The sequence below is a fragment of the Neolamprologus brichardi genome, chromosome 3 (assembly GCF_056152115.1).
Source record: "Neolamprologus brichardi isolate AB-2024 chromosome 3, ASM5615211v1, whole genome shotgun sequence".
Lineage (NCBI taxonomy): Eukaryota > Metazoa > Chordata > Actinopteri > Cichliformes > Cichlidae > Neolamprologus > Neolamprologus brichardi.
In genome coordinates, this window is record NC_142106.1 from 24,569,619 (window position 1) to 24,595,702 (window position 26,084).

Here is a 26,084-nt window from a genome sequence, read left to right on the forward strand (position 1 = left end):
GTAAACACTCAGTTCTCTTTGTATGACGTCAAAGAAAAGGGATCTTCCTAACATGGTCAGGCACACAGCTGTGGCTGTGAAGAAAAGCCCTACCAGCCTGCCAATCAGAAGAAAATTGGCTAAAATATATCAAGAAAAGCTAAAAATAAGGAATATTTTTGAAGTGGGCATCATGCAAAACTACTGTAGGAGACTCCAAGAATCGAAACATGGAGGTTGAAATGAGTATAGTAGGTCTGTTTTAATGTTTTAACTAAAGAAATAAAGGATGAAATTCAGCAAAGGGCCCATATTTAAGAAACCACTCTGCTATGGACACACTGCTGTGGAATTAATATCTTTCAAAAGTTTTAACAGCACTGCTTTGTAAAATATAGTAGTTAAAAAAAATAACTGTAAGTAGTTCAAGTGGTGTAGAAAGTCGTGCAGAAATGCTGTAAAATACTTCCATACACGTACTAAGTAGATTTACTTCTATTTCATTACCATGAACTTGTGCAATTTTGTAAATCCTTTTTGTCCTTGTGACACAAATTTCCTGAACTCTGTGCACAGCATGCGTCACAAGCTGAGCAGAAAAAAACATTTACAGTTACTTTCAACTGTTTCAGCAGAAATGAGAGACGATTATGGGAAGACGTCTGGAAAAAAGCAAAAAAAACAAAAAACAGTTGTATTTGCTTCCCTTAAATTCTCACATCACCTGATTTAACCTTTCACAATAAATACCACAAAATCCTCTGTAGACTACAGAAAAAAAACAAAAAACTGTAGCATGTAAAAAATGAAAAGATATAAAAATGATACCTTGTTTCTTTAAAAACTCACTTTAAACCTTTGCCATGGTTTTTAACAGAAACCTTTTTAAGTAACTCACCATCACACTTTGCTACTCTGTGTGCTTTGCATATGATGTCAAAGCTACTTACATTTTTTGTCATTTTTAACTATTAACACAAACAGCAATTGTACTTTAATTTAACACCAGCCTTACAACAGGATTTCTAAAGGAGTTTTCCACACACAGAGAAAAAGCAGCAGCTTCTTCCAGAATTTCACGATTATCTCTGTAATCCAGTCACATTTAAGCCCAGATGATAGGCCACTCCAAAACCTTATGTTTTTTACTTACTTTTACTCTGCTGCAATGTGAGGAATATTTAGCCCATTTCTTTCTGAGGTTTTGGAAAAAGAAGAAAACTGAATTGGCTACAAATAGTTCATTTTTGACTTGAATTGTTTTATATGAATTCAAATATGACTGCATTAAGTGAATACTGAAGAAAACCTAAAAACATTATGAGTGTTTTGAACTTTGCAAACATGCTTGTTTTGATTGAACCAACCCGGCTGTGAGCCAGCTGCTACACCGAGCTCATCCTCACCAGCATTTATAACAAATGTATTAATGCCTGATGTGTAAAGTGACTCATGAAAAAACAATACTGACGTAAAGCACTCATATTCTGCATATACAAATCGTACCTGTGCAAGAAGGCAGGACCGCAATCAGCAGCAGCAGAAGGCCACACAAGGATGAGACACAGAAAAAAGGCCTTTTGGATCCACGGGTTTTAGAAAAGAAAAGTCCGCTAACTTCTTCTATGCTTCCTCTCCAGAGAGCATATTGAGGCAAAGTGACGAGCAAAGATTCGGACTATGCCAATTAATTACATGAGTGGGAAAATTTGTCATGATTCTGTTCGTCCAGACACAGCGTTTTTAAGTGGGAGAAATAATTAGTCTCCACTTCTGCTTCATTTTAAGTGTCTGAAAAAGAAGCCAGAGGGACTTCTTTAAGTTTTCTGTAAGTCCTATTGCCTTTTCAGGATCTTTATATGTGGTGTTATAGTTCTTAGTACAACGGAATTAGTGATAACATGATCATTGAAGAATCACAAATTAATTAGTTTGTGGTGTTTTTTAAGGTCACTTATCACCAGTGGAACCTTTGAGTTGCCTGACTTGCTTTAACCAGAATTAATGATCGACAGCTGTAGAGTCACAACAACAACTTTTATTATTCTTAACATTACAGTTTGTTTTATAGGTGCGTGTGTTTATATCAGAATGTCACAAACAGTTACATGATACATGGTTTTCACTGTCACTGCTGTCCATGTCGGAGTTTTACTTTGGCTGGAGCTCAGCCAGCTTCATACTCACATGCACATCATTCCAGGTGAAAATAATTCAAATCGTGTGGTTGCAGCTGTTCCAAGAACAGTAACCAACAAGTTAAAACAGCACTATTACATAATACAATAATTACAAAAATCAAAAAAGATTACAGCAAAGCTCTAAGAAATACATATCCCAATATATTACACAAAATGAATGTGGATAAAGTTTGAATTGAGGTGCCTCTCTTATAAGACCGTATTACTACCTACGATGATAATCAAGAAAAGCAGATATTGTGACAGGCTGAAAGGTTCAGCACATTAAAATGACAACTTTTACTGTATTTCAAAACAAAAACTATCAAATAAGTATTTAAAATGTTGGTATGTTTATAAAATGCAATGCTTTTCTATAAAACTCACTTGGATGGCGTCCTGAAATAAATGACAAATCAGTTAACAGGAAATTCAGCTGCAATAGCGAATACTTAGAGGTCAGCTCCCACCTCAGTGACAGCATGAGTCCGTTTCAAACGGCGACCTCAGATATTTTTTTGTTTCATTTGTCTGATTATGAAACGTTCCTCATTTAGTTTCAGGTCCGATCTCCATCAGCGGCTCTGAGTCTTCAGAGATGATGTTTCTGTGCTGAACACGTATACTGCCTCTAACAGACCGACGAGTGGACGAGCGGCGAAGATGTGGAGGAGGAATGGACAGCACTGGAAGGGAACTGCTGTTATCACTGTTTCTTTTCATCTCGCCGCTGGTGTCCAGATGTGATGAATCTTCTTCTGTGGTCTGTGAGGAGCTGTCAGATGTTGTCAAGGCCTCTGGTTTGAGGTTGTCGTTGTTGTGATGAGACTTTGGAGAGGGGGGGATTGTGGGATTTGAGATGCTTGATGAGGATTTGGAGTAATATGTACGGTCGCTTGTCTGGATGACCGGACTCTGCCTTTCATCATTCGTACCATGATTATCGAGACTCAATTTTTGTCTTCTCACTGTATGAACACAAAAAAACAAAAATAATTAGCATCTGTTTCATTCCTGACATTTCAATGTTCTTATTACACACACAAACTGTTATGACAAAGCCAACCTAAATTCAGGCTAAAATGCAGGTGCTTCTTACCATATGTATATTTTTTCCTTTTATTTTTTATTAATTTTTTTGCTTTTCCTTCACTTGTTTGATGATTCATTGAACTGAATTAGCAGTTTTAAAAATAACGCCTAGAAACTGACTTACCAGGGCAGCTGTGTTTCTTCACTAAATGCACAATACATGAACAGATGACAGTGGCTGTTAAGGTGGTTAAAACTGTAATTACAATGGTTACAGTGAAGGACTCCTGGTATCCATCTGTAATCACAAAAAAAGAGATTGAACCTGAAAAAAGGGATAGCATTTCAATAAAAGAGGAGGAACCTGCATAATTTCATAGCTGCTTTATCAGCACATTTTACCACTCAATAAATGTTGTGTGTCTGAATAGCTAATGGATAGTGAAGCATAGACACAGCTAATCCAGGTGTTTGATTAAAGCTACCTGGCAGGTAAATCTCTGAGTCCCTCGTCTGATGTATCTCCGGCTGGTGGACCCTGCAGGTGACCCTGGGACCAAAACACACACATTTACATCTTATTCAAAATGTGCACCAGTGGGGTTAGCGTGAGCGAATTTAACGGATCAATTCTAAATTCTTGAGAAGGCATCAGTTGAAAGATGTAATTACACACTAATCAATGTATATTTACAAGTACAACTTTGTTTGAAGTAAACAAACTAAATGATCAAGATAAAAATTCTCCAACACATCATTCAGAATATAAACTTGTGGTAAGTTTTAATTTGATATTGAACCTGTTGGTAGCAGTCTGCAGAGACACTCTTCCTTTGACCGTGAAGCATCGTGAAGACTCTTCATCTCTCTTTGGGTCTTCGGCACTGATCTTTTTTCCCTGATTGTCAAGAAATGTAATCTTAGGCTCAGGGAACCAGCACTTAGCTTCACATTGCAGAATCAGTCCACCTCCAACACCAGGAACAACTGAGAGTTTCGGCTCAGAAATGGCACCTGCAAAAATATTAATTATTCACATTGTAGCCTTTGAACTTTCCAACCAACAGTGTTATTAGATAGATAGATAGATAGATAGATAGATAGATAGATAGATAGATAGATAGATAGATAGATAGATAGATAGATAGATAGATAGATAGATAGATAGATAGATAGATAGATAGATAGATAGATAGATAGATAGATAGATAGATATCATTAAAGAGATTAAATACCGCTCTGATCTTTGCGTGGACGTACCTACAAACAGCTCCAGTGTTGTGATTACTTTTTTCTTCTTCCTGATAATCGCACACTGGTATTTTCCACTGTCGCTTATCTGCAGGTTGGATATCACCATTGACAGGTTTCCGTTGTGAAGTTCGTGCCGGATGAGGTTTGTTCGGTACCGAAACACTGGATTCTTCATCTCAAAGGTTTCACACCCATCTCGGTACAGGAAGGCAATATCTGGAAGTGAACTCTCCTTAGTCCATTCCACTGTTGGGACGTCTCCACTTGGGGTGATGTTGCAGGGCAGGAGGACAGTTTCACCTGCAAAGGCCACGATCTTTGGTACGACAATCGCTGAGGGTTTTCCTGTGGATAATAGAAATAACAAAACACGGAGGAACTAATTACTGTGTTTATTCAAAGAACTGAGTCTACTAAAAAAAATGTTTGTGTGTGTGCAGCAGCAACCTCATTATTGCTTTATGCTTTAAAACTTGCCCAGAAAGCATTCATATAAATATCAGGTCTCATCAATAATAATAATGGATTGCATTTTATATAGCGCTTTTTCGGGGCCCTCAAAGCGCTGTACAATTCCACTATTCATTCACTCTCACATTCACACACTGGTGGAGGAAAGCTACAGTTGTAACCACAGCTGCCCTGGGGCAGACTGACAGAAGCGAGGCTGCCATATCGCGCCATTGGCCCCTCTGGCCAACACCAGTAGGTGGTAGGTGAAGTGTCTTGCCCAAGGACACAACGACCGAGACTGTCTGAGCCGGGGCTCGAACCGGCAACCTTCCGGTTACAAGAGGACTGCTGACTCTTTGAGCCACAATTGCCCCTCATCACAAGTGTTTATTCTCACGATACAATATAGTCCAACAAATCTGAAGTTTTCTTCTGTTTGTGAAAACTGTGAGACTCTAAAATACGCACAGACTGTGTTGTAGGTCAGTGATAAGCCTTATGTGTAATTTCATTTATATATTTGTAATAGCTAACCTCTCCACCACAGATTACCCAAGCAGGAGTCTCTGTGGCTGAAAAACGAGGCCAGCACAGAAATGCAGCCTACTGTCGCTATTGTGGCAAATTAATGCTGGTTACAACTGTGTGTCAGTCCCCACAGACTGACACATTTACATGCCCAATTTTACCATATAAGAAAAGCATGTTTTCAGCCTGTATATAGCGAGAAATTACAACAGCTAAAATTGCATTAGAGTGTAAGAAACTGGGAGCTGGTTCCACAGAAGGGCGGTCTGAAAGGTGAAGGCGCTGCCTCCTCATTCTGATTTAAATATCAGACGAACCACATGTCTGAGAGCGATGTTAATCTGTTAGTGTGATGTGGTGTATTTAAGATAAGATGTCTGTTTTGTCTGAAATAAGGAGGAGACAGTTGCAGTCTCTGTGGATAGTTTATCCCTGCATAACGTCAAACGAAAAATCAGACAAAATGTCATAATAATTGTTCCAGCAGTAGACTCACAGTTCCAGGTAGGTAAAACGTCATGCACAAATACACTGAAACATTTCTGTGTACGTGCAAGTAGTAAATTTACTTCAATTTTTGTTTTGTTGCCTTTTTTATAGCATGCGCAACAAAGGAAATCCTGTCATGTGCGTCAGATTCTTAAGCTTCCTGCATAACGTGAGTCAAATAAATGCAGAACAAACATTTGTAGGAAACTTTGCAATAAAACTGAGGGACAGTTATAAAGAAAACACATTAAAAACACATTTTTAGCACAAAACCACACTGTTAATCTCTGCTGCAACCGTGACAGCAAAATCACCGATAAACGTCATTTGCTGTTTGCACACAAACATCAGCAGCAGTGTGATTTCCCTGCTGACTGCAGTCGGTGCTCTACAACAGAAGTGATCCAAAAATAAACTTTGGAAGTTAGTGAACTTGAACTGAATTGAGGAACTGGGTGTCAATTTAGTCGAGTCATGTCGGTCAGAATGAAATTCCCCTAAACGTAGAAATAAGCTGCAACATTCAGATTGTGAGAAACATTTGATAATATCGCTCAGCGTTTCAAGTTTAAACACAGAGAAGCTCTTTAAATGACTGACACACAGATTTTGAGCTTGTTTCCTCAAAATGTAAACAAATACCCAGTTGACATCCACCTCATTTTGATAGGCGTGCTTGAGGATTTTAACGTTGAACTCTCTGCCATCCTGAGCGGACTCACTCAGGATGTTTTACCAAGCCACAGCACTGACATGCTGGGACAACACTCTACAGACACTTTGATCATGTATTGTTTTTATATACACATATACATGCAAACGCACGCACGCACACACACACACACACAGATGTAGGAGGGCGACGTGTTCTGCTCTGAGAAGATTCTTTGGAGAAATTTCACAAAACTCTCGGTGCATTTTAGTGTTAAAAAACAACAAAAGAAGAAAAAAAAAAAGAAAAGACGAGCGTCCGGCTCTTGATACATTTGCTCTTGATACATCCTGCTTTTATTGTCAGAACTTCGATACAGAATAATACAGAAACTTTAGCAAAGGCATTAAAGGTAGACAGATACGCACTTTTACAGCGACTCTGTGTTAACATTTGTAAAGTGACTCGCCGAAAACATAAATCCATAAATCTCACCTGTACAACGAGATGAGGACAGGGCAGCGGCGAGCAGGAGCAGGCGGACAAACCACAGCGACCTGTTCAAACAGGCATCAAAACAAACTTTGTTGACTTCGTCCATGGTTCCTCTTCAGAGAGCAGCCCGACACAGACGAAGCTGAACAGTTTCGACTGTTGTAGTTCAAGTCGCAAACCGAGAAGAAGGCGGGATCAGGGCCATAATTTCATCATGCAGTCTGATAATTTTACACACATTTATATAGCGCTTAGTAGATCAACAATCAAAGTACTTCCTCTTATACAGGTAGGTTTCCTTACATCATCTATTATAAGCTCATTAACAATCATTAATATGAAAGTATCTTTGTAATGCTGGATGGTATAGCGCTTTATACAGTACAATATGACTCATTCATCCATTCACACGCAGTCATACACGCAACTTTTTTTAACACCTAAGTGCTTTCGGTATTTTTATCTGCTTTCTGTTTTAACGCTGGTTCATCTCTTGATTTTTGAGCCTTATAATACTTGAATGATTTATAGGTCAGTGTTAAGGTCAGAGTTTCTTATAGTTTTCACATCTTTTGTCGACCAGTGTGCTGCGATTAAAGGAGTTGTCCACATTTTAACTGGCTAATGAACATGATACATTTTCTATTAGTCCAGAAAACAATTATGGATTCAGTCTCATTAACATTATACCAGTGCAGCTGTTCTGCTATCAGCAGCTTGAACTTATAGTGTGAGGCTTTAATTGAACTCACTGGCAAAGCCCTGTGCAAACCATGATTCTGACTCTGAGGTAAATCACTGCTATAAAACAATACAGTGAAACTGAAATAAGAAACTGCAAATTACAGCACACACAACCAAAGCTGTCAACATATTTCAGGCTTATGTAGCAAACTTCATCATTTACAAGGCTCAAAAACAAGAAGTCAATAGATTTGAATGAAAAAAAGGTAGTGTTAGTGGGAAAAGTGGGACATTAAGTTGTGTTTTTATGTGATTTTGTGATCCTAGGGAGGCAAGGAAGGCTCTTTTGTGTGTTTCATAAATCAACATAAATTAATTAAGATTCATGTGTTTGATTATATCGGCAGGCAACAGGTAAATGTACATTAAAATGATTTAAACAGCAGGAAAGTATTGTGAAAATATTGCAACTTTGTAATTCTAAAGTGTTTATTTTTAAGCTCCTCTCAGCAGTCAGGCATGAGCATACAAATATGCTTTATAGATTAAAAACAACTGTCAGCTTCATGGAGGATTCAAACCCAGCACCTACTAATAAAAGTCAACTTGGAGAAGTGTGACACCACTTTTCTCTCTCACACATTTCTCTGTCAGCTAATTAAACAGATGCAGTTAATGTTGATTTCTTAAAATTATTGTATTCATGGTTAAGGTTGTGTTGTGTAAAACAACTAAAACAATGTTAGTTTGCACACACAGAGAATGAAGGGCCAGGTTTAAATAATATAAGCAGTTAATTCACAACACAAAGAGTTAATATTTCAACCAAATAACAATGTGTATCATGTTAGTGTGTAGAGTATGTTTGAATGTGAGTGTGTGTCTTTCTTGCCCTGTGTCAGCCTGACATCTACTGACAATATCAGCTTAGTGTCCAAAATGCCACTGAGGTCCAGCTTTAATGTCCACTGAGGACTTTTTGATGTAGGGTGATAGAAAGAGAGATGTTATTGTTACCTTATTACTACTGCCTTTAGTAAGGTGCCGTAAATTAACTTTCTGACATGATTCTAATATCAATTTAAAAAGTGTCCCTTTGATTTTTTTGAACAGTGTAAAAATAAATGTTTACAAAAAAACCAAAAAAAGCATCCTTATTTGATAACACTAAATGTGGAAGACCTCAATTCTTACTGGATCAAAGATGATCAAGTGTTTGTTCCTATGAATATAATAAAACTTCAAACTTTTCAATCTTTCATCTGCAGCTTGCAAAGTTTTCAATAATATACTGCTCATAGACAGGAAGCACTCTGGTTTTATTTAGTCTCATTTTAATGCACAAAGACTGCAGCACGATCAATTTTTTAACAAATTTAACTTTTATACCATGAAACTGTACAAAACCCCATCAGTCAAATTGCTGTAATGAAACACAAATGCAAAATGACATCATTTATAAACATCACATTAAAGAGAAAAGTGCGAAACAACAAGAATTTAATTCCCATCAACAAAGTCCCAGGAGTGAAAAGTAAACACTTAAAGCATTTGTGCTTTCCATCAAAGTGATGGAAAAGCAGTAAGGCTGCAGTAACAGAGGCTCTGAATATAATTCACACTTTCATATTATTGTAAGATCTTTACAATATAAAGCACCTTAAGGCAATCTGTTGCTGTGATTTTGTACTACATAAATATAAAAATTAAGTGCATTGAACTGAGACATTCACTGTGGCTCAAGTAAAATAAAAATAGTAGTAGTGGTAAAATAGTATTCGTTTTAAATGTTGGCAGTGCTTGCCTTTATTTGTTCATAAAGTATGAACAAACTATATGGGAATGGGGATAAAACACACACAACAGATTTGTGTCTACATGCTGTTAATAAACTAGTAAATGAGGGTCAATCTGACCCAAATACTGTGACTGAATGTCAGCATCTTGCAGGAATAGTAGTGGTCAACAACTTATTGCAAGTTTCTATTTTATAAATAGATTACATTAAAACGTTTCTTATAGGCAGCATTGTGTAACAGCTATTACAATATAGATCACTCTCAAGCTGCAAAGGTTTAGAGTAATCTGCTACAGAGATCTTAGCTGCTCAAAGCTGATGATTCAGCCGGCTTTAGAGGCTCAGTGGGATCAAGAATTTTGTACACATACGTTACTTTTCCTTTTTTTTTTTTCCAAACCTCCCAAACTCCCATCTAACTGACAGCTTTTACTAAGATTCAGTCACTAACCTGAGATGTTTTGTTTCAATTATACAAATTTCAAACCTGCCTGATCGCATTTAGTTATCACTCTTTATCCAATCAGATTTTCATCTTCAGATAAATCTGCCAGGACACCGTAGGGGTTGTTAGAAATGCCTGAGAGAGTATTTCTGCGCGGAGACTTTGGAATGACTGCATGCGTCCGTTTCACAGACAGACTAGTTGAACGGGGAAAAGGCTTTTCTTTTGAATCTAGAGGAGTGAATGACGCAGCATCATTAGTTATTGAGACAGCAGAACTGTCGCCGTGACTGCTTCTTCTCATCTGTGGGCTGCGTGCTGGATTTTGTCCTAACGCAACAGGTTTTGAGTCCTTGGTCTGGGGTAAGGTGCCAGATTTTGGATGGCTGCCGTTGGCTGAGGATGCTGGCTTGAGGGGCTTGCTTTGGTAGGGAGACTTTGGTGGGGGTGGGATGCCACATGCAGAGGTGCCTGGTGAGGATCTAGGGTTATTTGAGGACTGCCTGGACTGTTGTGCTGGACTCTGCCTGGATTTGAGGTCGTTCAGCTCTTTAGTTAATCGCTTGATCTCGTCTTTCTCCGAGCTCGAGTTTTGTCCTCCCACTGTATGAACACAAAAAAATATACAGTTAGCACTTCTTTCACTCCTGACGGTCACTGATCTTACAACAAAGACAAAAGTTAGTGAATGAAAAAATAATGACTTACCAGACAAGTAACCTCTCTGGACTAAAAAGAGCACAGTAAAAACACAGATTACTGTGTGCACCATGATGGTCGTTACCACAGCAGTTGCGATGATTCGAGTGGAGGATTTCATGCATTCATCTGAAATGATTTAAAAAAAAAAGATCAAGCACGAACAATGGGATAAAATAAAAATTACACGAGTAGATGATCTCCATAGTTTGTTTTCTAAGCTGCTTTTAACTGAAATGTTACCACTAAGGCTTTACATATCAACACATAGTAATATAAATATAAAAATATGATCTGGGCCGTACAGTTTGAAAATAATTGAATTACAAAACGTGTCTTTATTTATTTAACAAAAATTAAGACAAAATGCAAAAGCAGTCTGTGGAAAACCAAAGTACACCCTTAATGCCTTCATAGGAATTAAGAGGGTAAGTAGCCAACTGCTCCTGATCAAATGCACTTGATTAATTGATCATGAGCAGGTCTGCAGGTCTGGAGCATTCAAGTGTGTGCTAACACAATGCAACAACTCTGCCTCGAGCAGACATCCCAGCAAATTCTCCCCAAGGTCAGATCAATGCGCAAAAAAAAGGACTCCAGCAATGAGCTTATAGAGGCAACTGTTGTTGATCATTAATCTGGCATAGGTTAAAAGGCCATTTGAAAATAGCCTGAAGTCCATAATTTCACAGTGCAAAAGATTATTGACAAATTGAAAAAGTTCAGGACAGCTGCCAGTCTAACAGGAGTAAATGTCCCTGCAAATTCACCCCAAGGTTCAGTTGGTATAATTTAGGATCAGCAGATCTACAACAGAATGGCTGAAAAAGGTGTTGCAATGGCCCAGTCTAAGTCCACAAACCAAACTGACTCAAATGCTGTGGTGAGACAGGAGCAACCAACACAATGTAGGGAAGAAGAGTGGACCAAAACTCCTCCAAAACAGTGTGAGACACTGATAAAGTTATGCAAAAAGCAACTACACCAAGCTATTACTCCCAAAATGTTTTCAAAACTACTGATTCATGGGCTGTATGTGGTTTCACGTTGCTTATGCATCTTCTGTTAAATAAATAATCACAAAATGTAACATGTCATGCTGTTGTTCATCTCAATAACTTTAAAAATATTACAATAAATATTTAGAATGATTGCTTATCTGTAGCTCATATACATTGAGCTGCAGGAGTAATGCGATGTTAGAAGATATACTAACAACTTAAACTTGTTTGTTTTTTAACATCCAAAATATAGTTAAATTTGATTGTTATTTACTGAGATTCAACAAGTTACTGTTTTTAATCTAAGTCTAAATCTAATTTAAATATCAATTATTTATTCATCCAGGTGTTTGTTAAAGTTCTGGTGTACCTGATATGTAAATCTCTGAGTCCCTGGTCTGGTTTACCTCAGGCTGGTGAACTCTGCAGGTGACCCTGTGATCAAAAGACACATATTTAGGATTTATTCCTTTGCTATTCTAGAAAAAGAAGAAAGTGTGCACACAGAAAATATCCTGAAAACATATCCCACTTAGTTTAACTAAATGACCCAGATTGAAACACTTTAAGTTTGAGTATTAATACTGTAATGAAACCTGTTGGTAGCAGTCTGCAGAGTGACTCTTCTTTTGACTGTGAAGCATCCCAAAGACTCTTTATCTCTCTTTGGGTCTTCAGCACTGATTTCATTTCCCTGAGCATCAAGAAATCTAATCGTAGGCTCAGGAAACCAACACCTGGCTTCACACTGCAGAGTCAGTCCACCTCCCACATCTGGAACAACTGAGAGTGTCGGCTCAGAAACAGCACCTGCAAAAATATTCATTATTCAGGCTGTTGTCTATGACCAACATTTCAGTTCAAATGTCCATAGAAAACTGTGAGAAACAATTAGGAAATCTCATCCGAGCTTTAAGATAGAGATACATGACTAAAGACTCTGCATTTGAACCCAAGAGAACCTTTGTCACAAATGATGTGGGTGAAAATGCCCTCTGTCTGCAGAAACGGTCCCTGCAGACAGTTACTGCTGCTTAGAATAAAGAACGAAATCTGTGAAATGCACTCCTCAGGTTGTTTAAAGAAACATAAAACAAAACATGAGGTGCGTGCAGACTTACAAAGTGAAGAAAATTACTTTAGGGGGATTAAATGCAGCTCTAATCTTTGAGTGGACGTACCTACAAACAGCTCCACTCTTGCGATGACCGTTTTCGTGTTCCTAACAATCGCACACTGGTATTTTCCACTGTCATTTTGCTGCACGTTGGATATCACCATTGACAGGTTCCCATGGTGAAGTTCATTCATGATGAGGTTTGTTCTGTACCGAAAGACTGGATTCTTCATCTCGAAGGTCTCACATCCATCTCGGTACAGGAAGGCAATATCTGGAGGTAAACCCTCCCTACTCCACTCCACTGCTGGTACATCGTCGCTAGCAGTGGTGCTGCAGGGCAGGAGGACAGTTTCACCTGCAGAGGCTACAATCTTTGGTACATTGTTTGCTGAGGCCGCTGTTCCTGTGAAGAGAAAAAGGTATAAAACATAGAGTAGGTCATTACTGTGTTTTAAAAAGAGTTCTCCTAACACCTTTTATCTGTGTAGCAACAATATAGTTACTCATCACACAAACCTTTTTATTAAATTTAAAGTAAGCACATTTATAGGGTGCAGCTTCTTATTAGAAACCCAGAGGACAACAGATTACTCATACATATAGGGCATGTGTATGCATGAGTAATGCCTGTGGCTTCAGATGCTGCTAAACACTCAGTTTTAGGCAGTTTTTCAGCTTGGCTCTGTTTGATGTCGAAGAAAACTGACTAAAATAGATAAAGATGCTGCAAATAAGGGATATTTTGTGTGGAAAGGTGCTAAAAGACTTCAATAACCAAACCATGAAGATAAAGCTCAGAATAGTAAACCCTCTTTAACTTTATCTGCTCTAAACACATATCTGCATTAGAAAGAAAGGATGTGGAAATGATCTTTCAAGGGTTGTTTTTTTTCTGGCTTGTAAATCGTTAAAGCGACGTAAAAGGTCATGCACATGTGCAATGAGAATACTTCTGAAAGTACATTTACGTCTGTTCGATGTCGACTACTTCTGCACTTTTGTCCTTGTGAAACTGCTGAACTCTCTGGAGTTTCACAAGTCTGTCTGCACAGCACGATCACAAGCTGAGCAGAGACAAACATTTACAGCTACCTTCAACTTCTTCAACAGAACTTAAAGACGATTACAGGATGCAACATGAATAATATGACAGGTCACTTTTAATAGGAAGGGGGAGGAGTGTTTACCAAACATGCCACTGATATACTCTAAACATCCTGTGAACTTGACCCTGAAATCTAAAGGATAAAACTCGGGCAGTGAGAATCTGTCACTGAAGCTGCTTTTTGAAGTTTCAGCAACAAACACATGTTGAGCTTTGGTAGATCACGGCTTTAACTGTTAGTCAACATTCAAAGCAAACACTGTCTAACTGTTCTGCACACGCCCACACAAACCGCAGTCACATACCCACAGTACAAGACAGTACAATGTTTTTCTATATTGTTTCCATGGTGTCATTGTCCTAAGATTATGCTAATCTATATTCAATCACATATTTAAGTTTATGTTCTTATTATATTTGTCCAATCTCTGTGACTAATAAAGACTTTACTATCTTATCTTTTCTTTTCTTAATCGGTTTCACACTTGGCAGCAAGAACTGCAAAAAAGCGTTTATGATAAATTCAAATCCGATTAACATGCTGTGACATGACCTTAAACAGCTGTCCATGCTGGGAAACCCTCCAGTCTGACGGGATTAAAGCAAAACGCCAAAGGTGGGCCACAATTTCCTCACGGCGAAGTGAAACACTCACTGCCACTCATCGAAGCAAAACCCACTTCCTGTTTTTACCTTTTAATTCTTTCGACAAATGCAAACATCTGCTCACTGAAGTCGACGCTTTTAGCACATAATAGATGACCGAAGATCACACTCATGTTAGCAGCATTAACACAGAACCAGCAGGGACAGACCTTTAAAGCCTTAAAGCCCGACTTCACAGTCGTCGCTGTTAAACACAAGAAGATCGTTATCTCTGATTCTCAGATATACCGACTTCTCTTTTCGAAACATAGCGCTGTAGTCTCGCAATTATGGGATGTTTTATGATCTTATAAGTTGTGTCCTTTCTTTTCTTTTTTTCTCACAGACCAATCAGGAGATTATTTTTTGGTCCTTACCCCACCCCCCACTCCCCTTTTTTTTACACCCCTTTTTCTTGCGCTTCTGTAAAGTTACTTTGTCACTCCTCAATAATAACCTATACTTTGCCTGCATTTTTGGAGAAGTACATCGACTTACACATTAACAATTCATTTTTACTTTGTTCGGTAATTCCATCCAATGGCAGCTTTCCGTGAATCAACTGAAGTACGAAGAAACCTTTAAACCCTGACTATTCTCAGACAACTTCTGCCTTCTGAACGGGCTCGTTTTGACCGAGGCAGCTGCTGCACGGAGATCTTCCCCGGCAGCTTTTATAACAAGTATATTAACGTCTGGTTTTGACACTGGAGCGTGGAAAAGCCATCCACACCCGAACCACTCTTGTACGGTCGCCTTTATCCAAATACTACCTGTGCAAGAAGACAGGGCGGCGACGAGCAGCAACACAGAGATACTCATGGATGAAACACAGAAAAAGTGACCTGCTGGGTCCACGGGATTTAAAAAAAATGAGGTAAAAAAAAAAAGAAAAAAAAAAGGTCCCAAACTTTCTTAAACAATTCCGTATATCCTCTCCAGGGAAGAGCCTGAAGCAAAATGACGAACTACAGTTTGGCAAAACAGGAAGTAGGAGGGACGGTAAGAATTTTATCATAAATTTTTTAATTGTATTTATTTATTTATTACTGAGTTTGGGAGATTTGAATCACTGAACGCCTTTGGCGATATTTAGAAAGGCTTAAAATAAAATACAAATTTAACTCGAAACTCAACTGACTTCGTCTGCCTCTAATCAGCTGACCGAAGGAGGCGGGCCGAAAGCTGCGGGCTGCGGCTCCTTCAGTGCCGTGCAAAATTCTCGAGCCAATCTCTTTCTTCTCATTTCGTTTAGTAGTCTTCAGTAATAGTTCTCCAGTCCAGGCGTCTTGAAGGACATTCAAAGTTCTTCTTTAACCCGGTCGTAAGTGATGACGTGACGAATCCTACTTCCGGGCCTAAAGTAGTCTGCGTTTAATATGGCTTTTGTGTTGTTAACATGTTTAATGTTTTGTATTTTCTTCTATTTAATCTCAAAAAGCTCCTAAAACAGTCAGTGATCACTGTTGACCTCCCTCGGCTTTTATTACCACTAATCATTTATTTAAGCTCAGTTTTTAAAACCTTAGGACGTAACTACAGCCCAGCCCATGCAGCAGTATATGAATGACTAACCTCGTATTGTGGATGGATTATCTCAGTTGTTCTCCTGGCTGAAGTTTGGTCCTTTTACAGCATCCTGCCATGCGATTACATTTGTTCCTGACCACCGAGAACACTCACGTTAACTTTTATCGAGTGGGAAAAAAGTTAGCTTGTTTATATTATGCTAACATAGCTGTGTCGCTAGCGGTCACGTAGCACATCATTATATACCAGCTCGCCAAACTTCAGTAACCCTACAAACGTCACTGCTGTTTAGTTTTCTGTCTTCATTTATGTTGGAAGTGATAACAGAGCTGTACGTTGTAATTTGTTTCCAAAACCCCGCAGTCAGGACATGCTATATTGTATTTAGATGGAAGCTAGAGAGCTAACTTCCTGCTAACTTCTAACTCCGTTAAATGTCATAAATTCCGTTTTCATGGATGCCTGGATGTTAAACTCAATTGTTACACCTGGTAAAGCAGAACGCTGATCATTTTATTAAAGATGAAAGACTTTAGACAGTTTTTCAACTCTCAGTAATGCCATAGTGATCGTTTGATATATGGACCTGTAGCGGAGTTTAGGCCCAGACACGGCTAGTGACGTCAGACTTAACTACCAGATAGATGGTTGCTTTTTTTAGGTTCTTTGTCAAGATGACCCACACTGCTTCAATAAAGAATCTCTGGGCAAGTCAATCTATGATAGTGTGTGTTTTTCGATCCAGGTTTGCTTTTTCTGCATTGGGAGTTTTTGGAATCATTGAAATGAAGCTCCATTACTGATTGATGTGAGTGGCCCTGAGAGCTCAAACGAGCTGTAACTTAAAATATCGCCAGGAGCTCACAAAAATACGTGTGCCTAGTTCAGCGCCATAACCACGCCCCAAACGAGCTGTAACTTAAGAAAACGCCAATATAACATAAAGGAAAATGCTGCAAAAGGACAAAAAAAATCACTAAGAAACTTGAATAAAACACAACAGAAGTAGAAAACACTGCAAAACAGAACAAAAAATGCTTCAGCGTCACAGTGCCAGTTTGACTGTCCTTATGGCAAATATGTTTTTAAGAGTTTCGATTTCAGGAAGAGAATATTTAAATGAGCCACAAATGTGAATTAGTGTGGACAGGGTCTGTTCTGCCTTTTTGGTGCCCTGGGCGAACACTTCCTTTAGGTTTCCCCAGTCTTATAAACAGTATATTTCAATATTCAAGATTAAAAGTGTTTATTGTCATGTGTACAGAAGAAAGAGCATTTCTCTGTGCACTGAAATTCTTCATTTGCTGTCCATACACAAATGCCAAGTTAGGTTGAAAGAACAAGATAAATAAGTATAAAAATAAGACAAGATATTAAGATAAATAAGGAAAAAAAATAAGGATAAAATAATGAAAAATAAATAAATAAGTGCAAAAAAAAGTAAGTGAAGACAAGTGAGGTGTCCAGATGTCGATGTAGATGTACAAAGGACCTTAATGTGCAAAATGAATTAGTGTGCAAAGTGCCCTGATGTGCAAATTGCAGTTGAGGTAGGTCAGCTGTTTAAGAGTCTGATAACTGTGGGAAAGAAGGAGTTGTTGAGTTGGGACATTCTGGATTTCACACTTCTAACATTTGTCTCGAGGGCAGAAGTGTGAACAGTCTGCGTTGGAGGTGTGGGGGGTCTTTGAGGATGGAGGCAGCTCTCCTCTGGACTCTGCGATGGTAGATGCTCTGCAGAGAGGGCAGCAGGGTCCTGGTTGTTATCACTCTCTGCAGGCATTTGCAATCCATATTGCAATGATGCAGCTGGTCAATGTGCTCTCCACAATGCGGCTGTAGAACTGTGAGGTTTATATAGTGGATTGTCATTTATGCTTAGAAATATCTACTCATATATGCTTAGAGTTTTATAATCAATGTCATGTTGGTAGAGGTTTGATCCTTAGCAGTCTGTGGAGACTCTGTGTGCCTCCCAGAGCACACATGCACACACAACTGTACATGCCCAATTCAGTTCTGCTATCACATGTGAAAAATCAGCACATTTTGTCAAACACAGACAATATAACATGAAAAAAAGTAATTTTTAAGCCAAAAAGTAAGTTTTTCTACTTTATTTCATTTTCTAATAGCATTATCTGCTTTGCAGTTAAACTCATCAAACTTAAATTGTGTTATTTGTATGCCTATGGGGATATATTCTGTGTAGGTCTTTAGTGCTAATGTTTTAGCTGTTGGCTGTAGTGTTAGCTAGTTCATGGCTATAGGAGTCTGGGTCAGTTGTAACAGCAACAGTCTGGGTTAGTTGTAACAATAATGCAGGTGTTACAACCTACCACACTAGTACTTTAACTTATATTAAACAAGTTGGGGATATGACATCAGCAGAGAGGTTCACTGGTCACCTTTGTATATATAAACCTTTATATATGCGGTTAATGCCATTGGCAACACAATTCCTCCACTGTTTGTGTTCCCACACAGTGGAGACCACTGTGTCAGAGATGGACCAGTGGCAACAGGTGGATGAGGGAAGGGGAGGCAGGAGGAGAGCCCCGAGGCAGCCGCCAGTCCGAGTGTCAGGTGAACTGAACTTCAGGTAAGAAGTTATGACCTGCAGTCTATCTGGGTCAGATATAAAGCAAGTTTAGGTGGAGTTTATTTTCTTTGTGCTGACTTTTTACAGTCAGTTACAATAACTCGTACTGGTATTGAGCTGAGAAGAGACGCAGTTTGTCCCGCACTTTCGCTATAATGAAAAAAAGACACAAAGCTGGAGTTATTCTGTCGTTATGCTGCACAGCTGCCTCTTCTTCTCTCATTCTCTCCCCCTGCCTCTCCTGTTGCTACTTCAATCATGAAACTGATCAATGATCAGCTGATCGGCTTTTCTCTCTTGTTTATTTATCGCCCACTTTGCGCCAGAAAGAGGAAACCAGCGGATGCCACGCTAAACAACAGCAGCACGTTTAAGCTTGATCAGCTCTTGTTAGAATTTATTTAATATTAATTTCTAGTATCAGCTGATGTTTGCTGGAGCCACAGCTGTAAAAGCTGCTGGTCATGATGTCGGTTTGGTTATCTGGTGAGAGGGAAACATGAAGATGAAACCAGGAGACGTCCTTACTGAATCATCAGAGCTGAACAGGTGATGGAGAAACAGGTTTACCTTTTAGGTGACATGAATGAGTTGAAGGGAAGTTATGAACGGTTTCTGAGAGACAGATAACACCAGGATCCTTTTTAGGTAGCTGACAGCTGGTAACTGTGCAGGGGCGGGTCTAGCAAAGTGTTGCCAGGGGGGGCAGGTAGGGCATTAACAGGGAGAGGGGGCCCAAAGAAATACTTTTCTTTCTTATTCTCATTTAAAATATCTAGCTTTTATTAAATAATTATTAATATTCACAGATTTCACAGATATTAAATAATAATTATCTAAATCTTTCAACCAAAGTTTTTATCTGACGTAAGATGTATAGAAATCATACATATACCAACAAGACTGTACATCACTGTCACAACAGCGTTTGTTTTCATTCAAAGGCTTTATGGCTTTAATACCTGGTGAGCCGGTCTCTAGTCAAAATGCCCGATTTTCTGTCCCAGTCCAGCCCTGCAGGTTAATACTGGCAGTGTTACCATGCCAGCTGACTGTATTTCATCATCAGCCAGTGTTGTTCTTTATCAATATTACCAAAGTTTACCATAAGGCAGCATAGAAAGTATTTACTTGCTTTCAGGTTTTATTAAAATGTTAGTCTTTTCAGTTGTTTCCCCACTTTTTTCCTGTTTCAAAATCAAACACCAGTTTGTGAGAAGATTATCTTCTTTTTTTAATAGGCAGATAAAGTTTTACATTGGCATTGGCTAATTTGTCAATTGTTTGTTACAAATGTTCGTATTTTAATATTCAAAAATGTTTTTGCCCAAAACATATGTGCACTATATGTCAGTAAAAATACTATGAAAATATTGCTGTCCTTGAATGCTGAGTAAACACTGACAAAGCACTGATTGTATCTCTTGTACTTTATCAACGCAGTATCTAAAAACTTTGCACCATAGTGGTTAAAATCTCATTCTAATAAGAGTTAAAAGCGCATTTGGTTATTAGGTTTATAGGGTTATTGAATTATGGTTAACGGTTGGTACAATTTTTTTTAAACATTATCTGCCAATTACATCTGCCACCCTTCTCCAAATCTGTGCCCCTACCTGGCCCCCCCCAACAAAAATTTTCTAGACATGCCACTGCTCACATCAGCGTTGTCCTCCTGGATTGGGGGTTTTTAGTCTATGCTTGAAATAAACTGCAAGCGGAAATTTAGCGTGCAGGGACTGTGCCACGCCTCAGAGATATGATAACAAATGCAGAGAGGAATGAGAAAGTGTCCCAACAGGTTGATATAAATAAAATACAAGTCCTTTGGGTGGATGGCAATCTTCCAGCTTCTCATTGAACAAACACCGATTTACACATAACAATCCTTTGGTGTGTAACATTATTCTCCCTGCCTGTGTTTTTAATGTCACCTGCTTGATTTGTCTGGATGAGAGAACAAATAAGGTTATTGGAAGACCCGGGAGAAGGCACACAGATTAAAAGGAACAATCACAGCACCTTCTCAGCACTCCCACAGAAAGTCCACCATCTAATGTTTTAAGGTGTAGGGATTTTTGTTTGTTTTATTTTATGTATTTTTACATTGTCAAAAGAAAACTGTCAACCAGTCAGCGTTTAGTGTTTGCTGTGCAGATGATTGTCCACAAAAACAACCAAACGTGGCCTTACTGTCACAAACTAAGTAAGGTACTAAACAGTTAAAGCACTGGTTTAGTAACCTCAATGAGACTCCAGAACTTTGCCCTCCCATTGTGTTTCTGATGATTCATTTTCGTAAAGTGTTTTTTTCTTTCTCTGATATCATCATAGTTCTGCTCGGGCTGCTTCAGGCAGAAGCATATGAGTGGCTACATGTTTACTATGCACACTATGAAAATATTGCTGTCCTTGAATGCTGAGTAAACACTGACAAAGCACTGATTGTATCTCTTGTACTTTATCAACACAGTATCTAAAAACTTTGCACCGTAGTGGTTAAAATCTCATTCTAATAAGAGTTAAAAGCGCATTTGGTTATTAGGTTTATAGGGTTATTGAATTATGGTTAACGGTTGGTACAATTTTTTTTTAAACATTATCTGCCAATTACATCTGCCACCCTTCTCCAAATCTGTGCCCTTACCTGGCCCCCCCCAACAAAAATTTTCTAGACATGCCACTGGCCATACCTGCCGCTTGTCACCCGCAGCCATAGTGGATTACTCTCATCAGGAGCAACCTGTTTAAGAGTGTGGCTGAGCCCCAGGCAGTGTAGCATTCTTGAGTTAAACCTGTTGTTCACTTATATGTCTGAATGAGTAAAGCGCTTGCTTCCAATTGTGGATTACCTGCTATGTATTTGTGTGTTATTGTGTCACCAGGAGTCGGGAGTGGAGTGTCTCATCACAGAGAGAAGTCCCGGGTTAGAATTGGGGTTTTGAAGTTGCCATCTTTTGCTTTCAGGAATATTTGCACTGTGTGTGATTCATGGAGAGATTGCCACGGGAGCCTACGTTTTGAATAGAGATGGCACGATACCACTCTTTTATGTCCGATACTGATGTCATAAATTTGGATATCTGCCGATAAGATATGCATCCGATTTAGTATATTTTATAATCAATAAAACTTGTTTAAAAAAAATATCTTGCTGCATTTCGTATAAGTTCATACTCAAGTCTAAACACTAAAGCTATTATGTTAAACCTGTATGCAAAAGATACAATGCACGCAAAATATTTCATAGTTAAGCAATACTGATCAACTCCCAGCAAAAAAAAAAATAGGGAACCACCCTCCGCCTCATGATGCTTAATCGACGTAATCGACTTTAGTTTAATGCACGTGTAAAACAAAAGTGCAGAAAACAATTGTTTTTCTACAACAATTAAATAGATTCAACATCTTTCTTTTGCAGAACTGCAGACTGCACATACCTTTCCAAAGGAAAGGGATAACTTCCGAGATTAAATACCGGTTTGGCAGCAAGTAGAGAGGCTCCAGATGCTTTCAGTGTGACGTAACTCCAGACCGCATTCATATTCTAACCCAAACACACACACACAGGCAGTAGCATTAATATGAATGACTCATAAGAAGGGCGGCGCACGCGGCGCAGAGGCTGTCGTGAGTAAGGCATTAGCAGATAAAAAGCGAGTCAGCTACTGTGCGGCTCACTTTTCTGCCGCACTGACAAGATGAAACTTTCTGCGTTCTTTGTGCTCATTCCTCTTTTTATCAGCGGCGTTTCTGGGAAACTGATTCAAGCCGCTGAAGGAGACCATGTAAAGTTTCCCCTCACAGACGAGTGCATGAAAGGAAGAGGCACGCTGAAACGTCGCCTGCAGGACAACAGCCTCTATTTAGTCGGGGATCTCGACGGCAGCTGGAAGCCGGCTCCAGGTTATATTAACAGGTTTTTCCAAAGCAGCGACTCTGTGATACTGACAAGTGCAGATATCAGCGATGAAGGCTATTACGAGTTTGACTGCAACAACAAGAAAGAAGAGAGTGCACAGCTGCAGGTATTCATACCTTCTGATGTTTTTGTACACGAGGGCGAGGATGCCATCCTCCCGTGCCGCTCCATTACAGCAGGTCAGTGGGTGAAGTCTGTGCGCTGGAGGAGAGATGGAGAGGTGGTGCTGGAGCTGGATGTCCGGTCGGGGAAAACCACATATGGGAATGGCTTTGATGAAAGCCGGGTCTCAATACCATCAGACTGGCACCAACGAGCAAACCTGTCCCTCATCATAAAGCGAGCCGAGGCGAGAGACGGAGGAGTTTATTACTGTGACATCGACAAAGTGGAGAAACACCGCTCCGCTGTCCGCCTGCACTTCTCCACACCACCAACACCACCAAGCACCACATCCCAGCCTACAACCACAGAGAGGGTAAGAAAACAGACTGCATTTAAATGGTTCACATTTGACAGTAAGCATTAAAAGTCCACTCAGTTACTCTTACGCATGCAAAATCCCACATTCAGAGACACACAGATAACAGCCCAGATCAGCAAGCACACAGACAACAGTGACTACAAATGTAGTTAGTCACTGCTGAGCTACTACAAGGTTGTAAAGTGCATGACAGTGGGTAGTGCAATGCAGGTGCACAGATCTACTAAGGCGGGGCGGGGGGGGGGGGGGGGGAGAGAGAGAGAGAGAGAGAGAGAGAGACACTGTAGGAATGAGTTAATATAGGTTATGAGGGTAGCCGGGTCCCTGTAATTTAGTGGAAGCTTTAGCAGAGCCTCACAGTCCACGCCATAACAGACGCCAGTTAAAACTGCTAACTAATATTTCTGCTCTGTCTTCTTGTCCTCTGCAGCCATCTGAGTGCTCTGACTGGTCGTGGAGCACTTTCTCCATAACGGCAGCTGTATTTGTGATCGTTGCCCTGCTTGTTTGGCTCTGCTGGTTTCTGAGGAACAGGATAGACAATGTGTGCTCTCGAGGTTTTCTCTGCAACGGCACAGAGGAGGGAGGAGGGGCTGAAGAGGGCAGACGGGAACCCTTACTTGAACCACCACTGATGAATGAAAAACAACAACAGCTCATCCCTTTAAGTATTTGAACTCGCCATCTTTATGACAGTACCACTATGCAACTCCACTTTCTCAGGTTTAGAAATCCTCCGTTTTCCTTCTGCTGAATCTGACTGCTGTTACAATGTTTGAGATTGTCTCTATTATTTTGTCTTCCAATCAATCAAGTAATGCCTGTAAATCATCTGCTTACATAATCAGTGGATAATTTAGCTTCAAGATGGATAAATGAGATCTCTTCAATAATAACATTTATCCCTCACACAAAAAATATGAGCTTCACACTTTTGTGCACACAACCCTAAAATGTAACAGCACAACAATCTGTGTCAAACCTTCATGGAACAGTTAAATTATTTGTTATTTGTAACCTTTTATAGCACTTTTATTCTGCTTATATTATTATATACTCAGTATATTGTCCTGCTTGTTTGTACAGATTTACAATCTTTCCTCTGTTTACTTTTCTCTTTGTAAAAAGCCAATAAAGTTTTGAGTTGGTAACAAAGTGACTCTCTAACCTGATGCAGAAAACAATGAATCCTTCATTGTTTGTTTGTCTGCCGTGACGTCTATGAATAACTATTTTGCACTAGCAAAAAGAAGGGAGAGGCTGCCATCCCGAGCCAAGAAACTTTCAGGCTGATCGTTTTACAAACTCGTGAAACCTTTGATGTGACATTGTTCATCCTGTCACAGCCTCTTGTCATCCCTCTCATATGTCATCAGCCCTCACTCTTCTGAAGTCGTGTAAACATAAGATTTACCAGAGCAAAGAGGTGAACGGCGCTGTTTTAAAACATAACAATTAAAAATATATATATCTACAGGAGATTTTAAAAAAGGGAGAATTAATACATTTTCATCTGATCCCAGTTTTGATAAGTACAATATACAAAACAGACTTATTTACTTTGAATATGACTTTTTAGTAACTTTTAGTAACTCAAATAATGCTAGCAAATTATTTTACCCATATTATTTTAAAATTGCCATACACGTAAAATAATATGGGTACAGGTAATCACAAAATTATTTTGCATTTTTGTAAAATTCTGTTTTACTTAACTTTTTGATGTATGTATGTACGCATAGCATTTGTATTGTTTGTACAACAGCAGTATAATGTTAACACAGCTTGCAAGCACCGGCACAGACAGCATGCTAACGCTAAGGTAGCCAGAAATCCAGATTGGTGTTAAAGCTCAGTAAATGCTGATACCAGAGCAGCAACGTAATAAAGTGATTTGCTGTAAAACCAGACGCTGCTGAACTTCAACAGGTCGAAGAAATGAACTTCTAATCACGTCATCTAGAATTACAAATGACTGCTGAGCTTAAAGACAAACAGCACACACGCTGCGTGAGTGATCTGTTTCACCGCTGAGGCGGATTTTGCGGTGAATCTTAACAAACACAGAGGAGTGTTGTAGGCTAAGTGTTACGATAACACCCCGAGGCTGTTCTGGAGCTTCAGTAAAGATTAGACGGTCTGTCAGCATATACTTAGTAAAATAATGTGACTTAAAGCATAGGTTAAACATTTGAATATGAATCATTCATTCTAAAGAGAAATTAAATCAACAACTGAAACACAATTAAAGGGATTTAAAAGTAAAATTGACATTGAATCGGCTATCCCTCACGCCACTGTTTGTGTGTAGTACAAAGCCGAACACACAAAAGGACGGAGAGATCATTACGAACAGAAGGAGCCAAAAAAAATTATCGCTTGGGCTTGATGTCACGCTTTGATAAAGACTGGCAGGATGTCCGGTAAGAGAGTCTGACTGAAAACAGTGATCATGCTCAATGTCATCAGAAGAGGTTTGTGTTTTTGAAAAGTGACACCCACAAAGCTTTCTATTATGTTAACCTACGTGAGCCAAGAGACCGAGGCCATATTTGGTGTTGTGACAGCGTCAAGTTTCCACAAGTTGTGTGATCTTTTTACTGTGGTGGGTGAGTAATTTAGAATCTGCACTAAAAGGCACTCCGTCAACATCATTTTCTGTTTGTTTATTCAAATGTTTCTCGTCTCTTTGGTGAAAAGTGAGTTTACAAGGACAGGATATGTAAACGATAATTTAAATGAACCATGTACCAAACACAGAGGTACGGAGCCCCGATAAACTTTTGCGAGATCCCGAGTTTGTTTTGCGAGATCTCGCAAAAGTCCGTCTTAATTTTTTTTTCTCCCATGTCCCCTGCCAACACGTTCTGACTCCCAGAAGAGACAGTTTGTGACAAAAATACTGATAGCTCAGCAGACTGCAACCGGACATTGAACTAAACTTGAGGGAGAAGAAATCCCCCCAACCCCCGGTGAAATTTGTGCTC

The 26,084-nt window shown here is 39.2% G+C and overlaps 3 protein-coding genes across 3 annotated transcripts; 1 reads left to right on the forward strand and 2 right to left on the reverse strand.

The window, feature by feature from the left end:
• Nucleotides 1–2,670: 2,670 nt before the first annotated feature.
• Nucleotides 2,671–7,188, reverse strand: LOC102784984 (butyrophilin subfamily 2 member A2-like). Its single transcript, XM_087835208.1, has 6 exons — nt 7,063–7,188; nt 4,452–4,790; nt 3,992–4,205; nt 3,677–3,741; nt 3,376–3,489; nt 2,671–3,127 (listed from the first exon to the last, which is right to left on the reverse strand). The coding sequence occupies exons 1-6, from the start codon at nt 7,166–7,168 to the stop codon at nt 2,709–2,711; spliced, it is 1,257 nt and encodes a 418-aa protein (XP_087691334.1). The 5' UTR covers nt 7,169–7,188; the 3' UTR covers nt 2,671–2,708.
• Nucleotides 7,189–9,059: 1,871 nt separating this feature from the next.
• LOC102785179 (butyrophilin subfamily 3 member A2-like) lies at nt 9,060–15,479 on the reverse strand. Its single transcript, XM_006807794.3, has 6 exons — nt 15,333–15,479; nt 12,871–13,212; nt 12,286–12,499; nt 12,060–12,124; nt 10,698–10,817; nt 9,060–10,592 (listed from the first exon to the last, which is right to left on the reverse strand). The coding sequence occupies exons 1-6, from the start codon at nt 15,379–15,381 to the stop codon at nt 10,060–10,062; spliced, it is 1,323 nt and encodes a 440-aa protein (XP_006807857.3). The 5' UTR covers nt 15,382–15,479; the 3' UTR covers nt 9,060–10,059.
• Nucleotides 15,480–22,359: 6,880 nt separating this feature from the next.
• Nucleotides 22,360–23,773, forward strand: LOC148103968 (uncharacterized). Its single transcript, XM_087839244.1, has 2 exons — nt 22,360–23,091; nt 23,528–23,773. Exons 1-2 carry the CDS (start codon nt 22,393–22,395, stop codon nt 23,771–23,773), a joined length of 945 nt encoding a protein of 314 aa, XP_087695370.1. The 5' UTR covers nt 22,360–22,392.
• Nucleotides 23,774–26,084: the final 2,311 nt, after the last annotated feature.

Excerpts from the sequence above, each read along its gene's own strand:
- LOC148103968 (XM_087839244.1), top strand. The coding sequence starts at position 22,393 with ATGAAACTTTCTGCGTTCTTTGTGCTCATTCCTCTTTTTATCAGCGGC. Across the intron at positions 23,092-23,527 it reads AGCCTACAACCACAGAGAGG|CCATCTGAGTGCTCTGACTG; the intron begins GTAAGAAAACAG and ends TGTCCTCTGCAG.
- LOC102785179 (XM_006807794.3), bottom strand. The coding sequence starts at position 15,381 with ATGAGTATCTCTGTGTTGCTGCTCGTCGCCGCCCTGTCTTCTTGCACA. Across the intron at positions 13,213-15,332 it reads CGCCCTGTCTTCTTGCACAG|GAACAGCGGCCTCAGCAAAC; the intron begins GTAGTATTTGGA and ends TTCTCTTCACAG. Across the intron at positions 10,593-10,697 it reads CCAGAGAGGTTACTTGTCTG|TGGGAGGACAAAACTCGAGC; the intron begins GTAAGTCATTAT and ends GTGTTCATACAG.
- LOC102784984 (XM_087835208.1), bottom strand. The coding sequence starts at position 7,168 with ATGGACGAAGTCAACAAAGTTTGTTTTGATGCCTGTTTGAACAGGTCG. Across the intron at positions 4,206-4,451 it reads AACACTGGAGCTGTTTGTAG|GTGCCATTTCTGAGCCGAAA; the intron begins GTACGTCCACGC and ends ATATTTTTGCAG. Across the intron at positions 3,490-3,676 it reads CTCAGAGATTTACCTGCCAG|ATGGATACCAGGAGTCCTTC; the intron begins GTAGCTTTAATC and ends TTGTGATTACAG.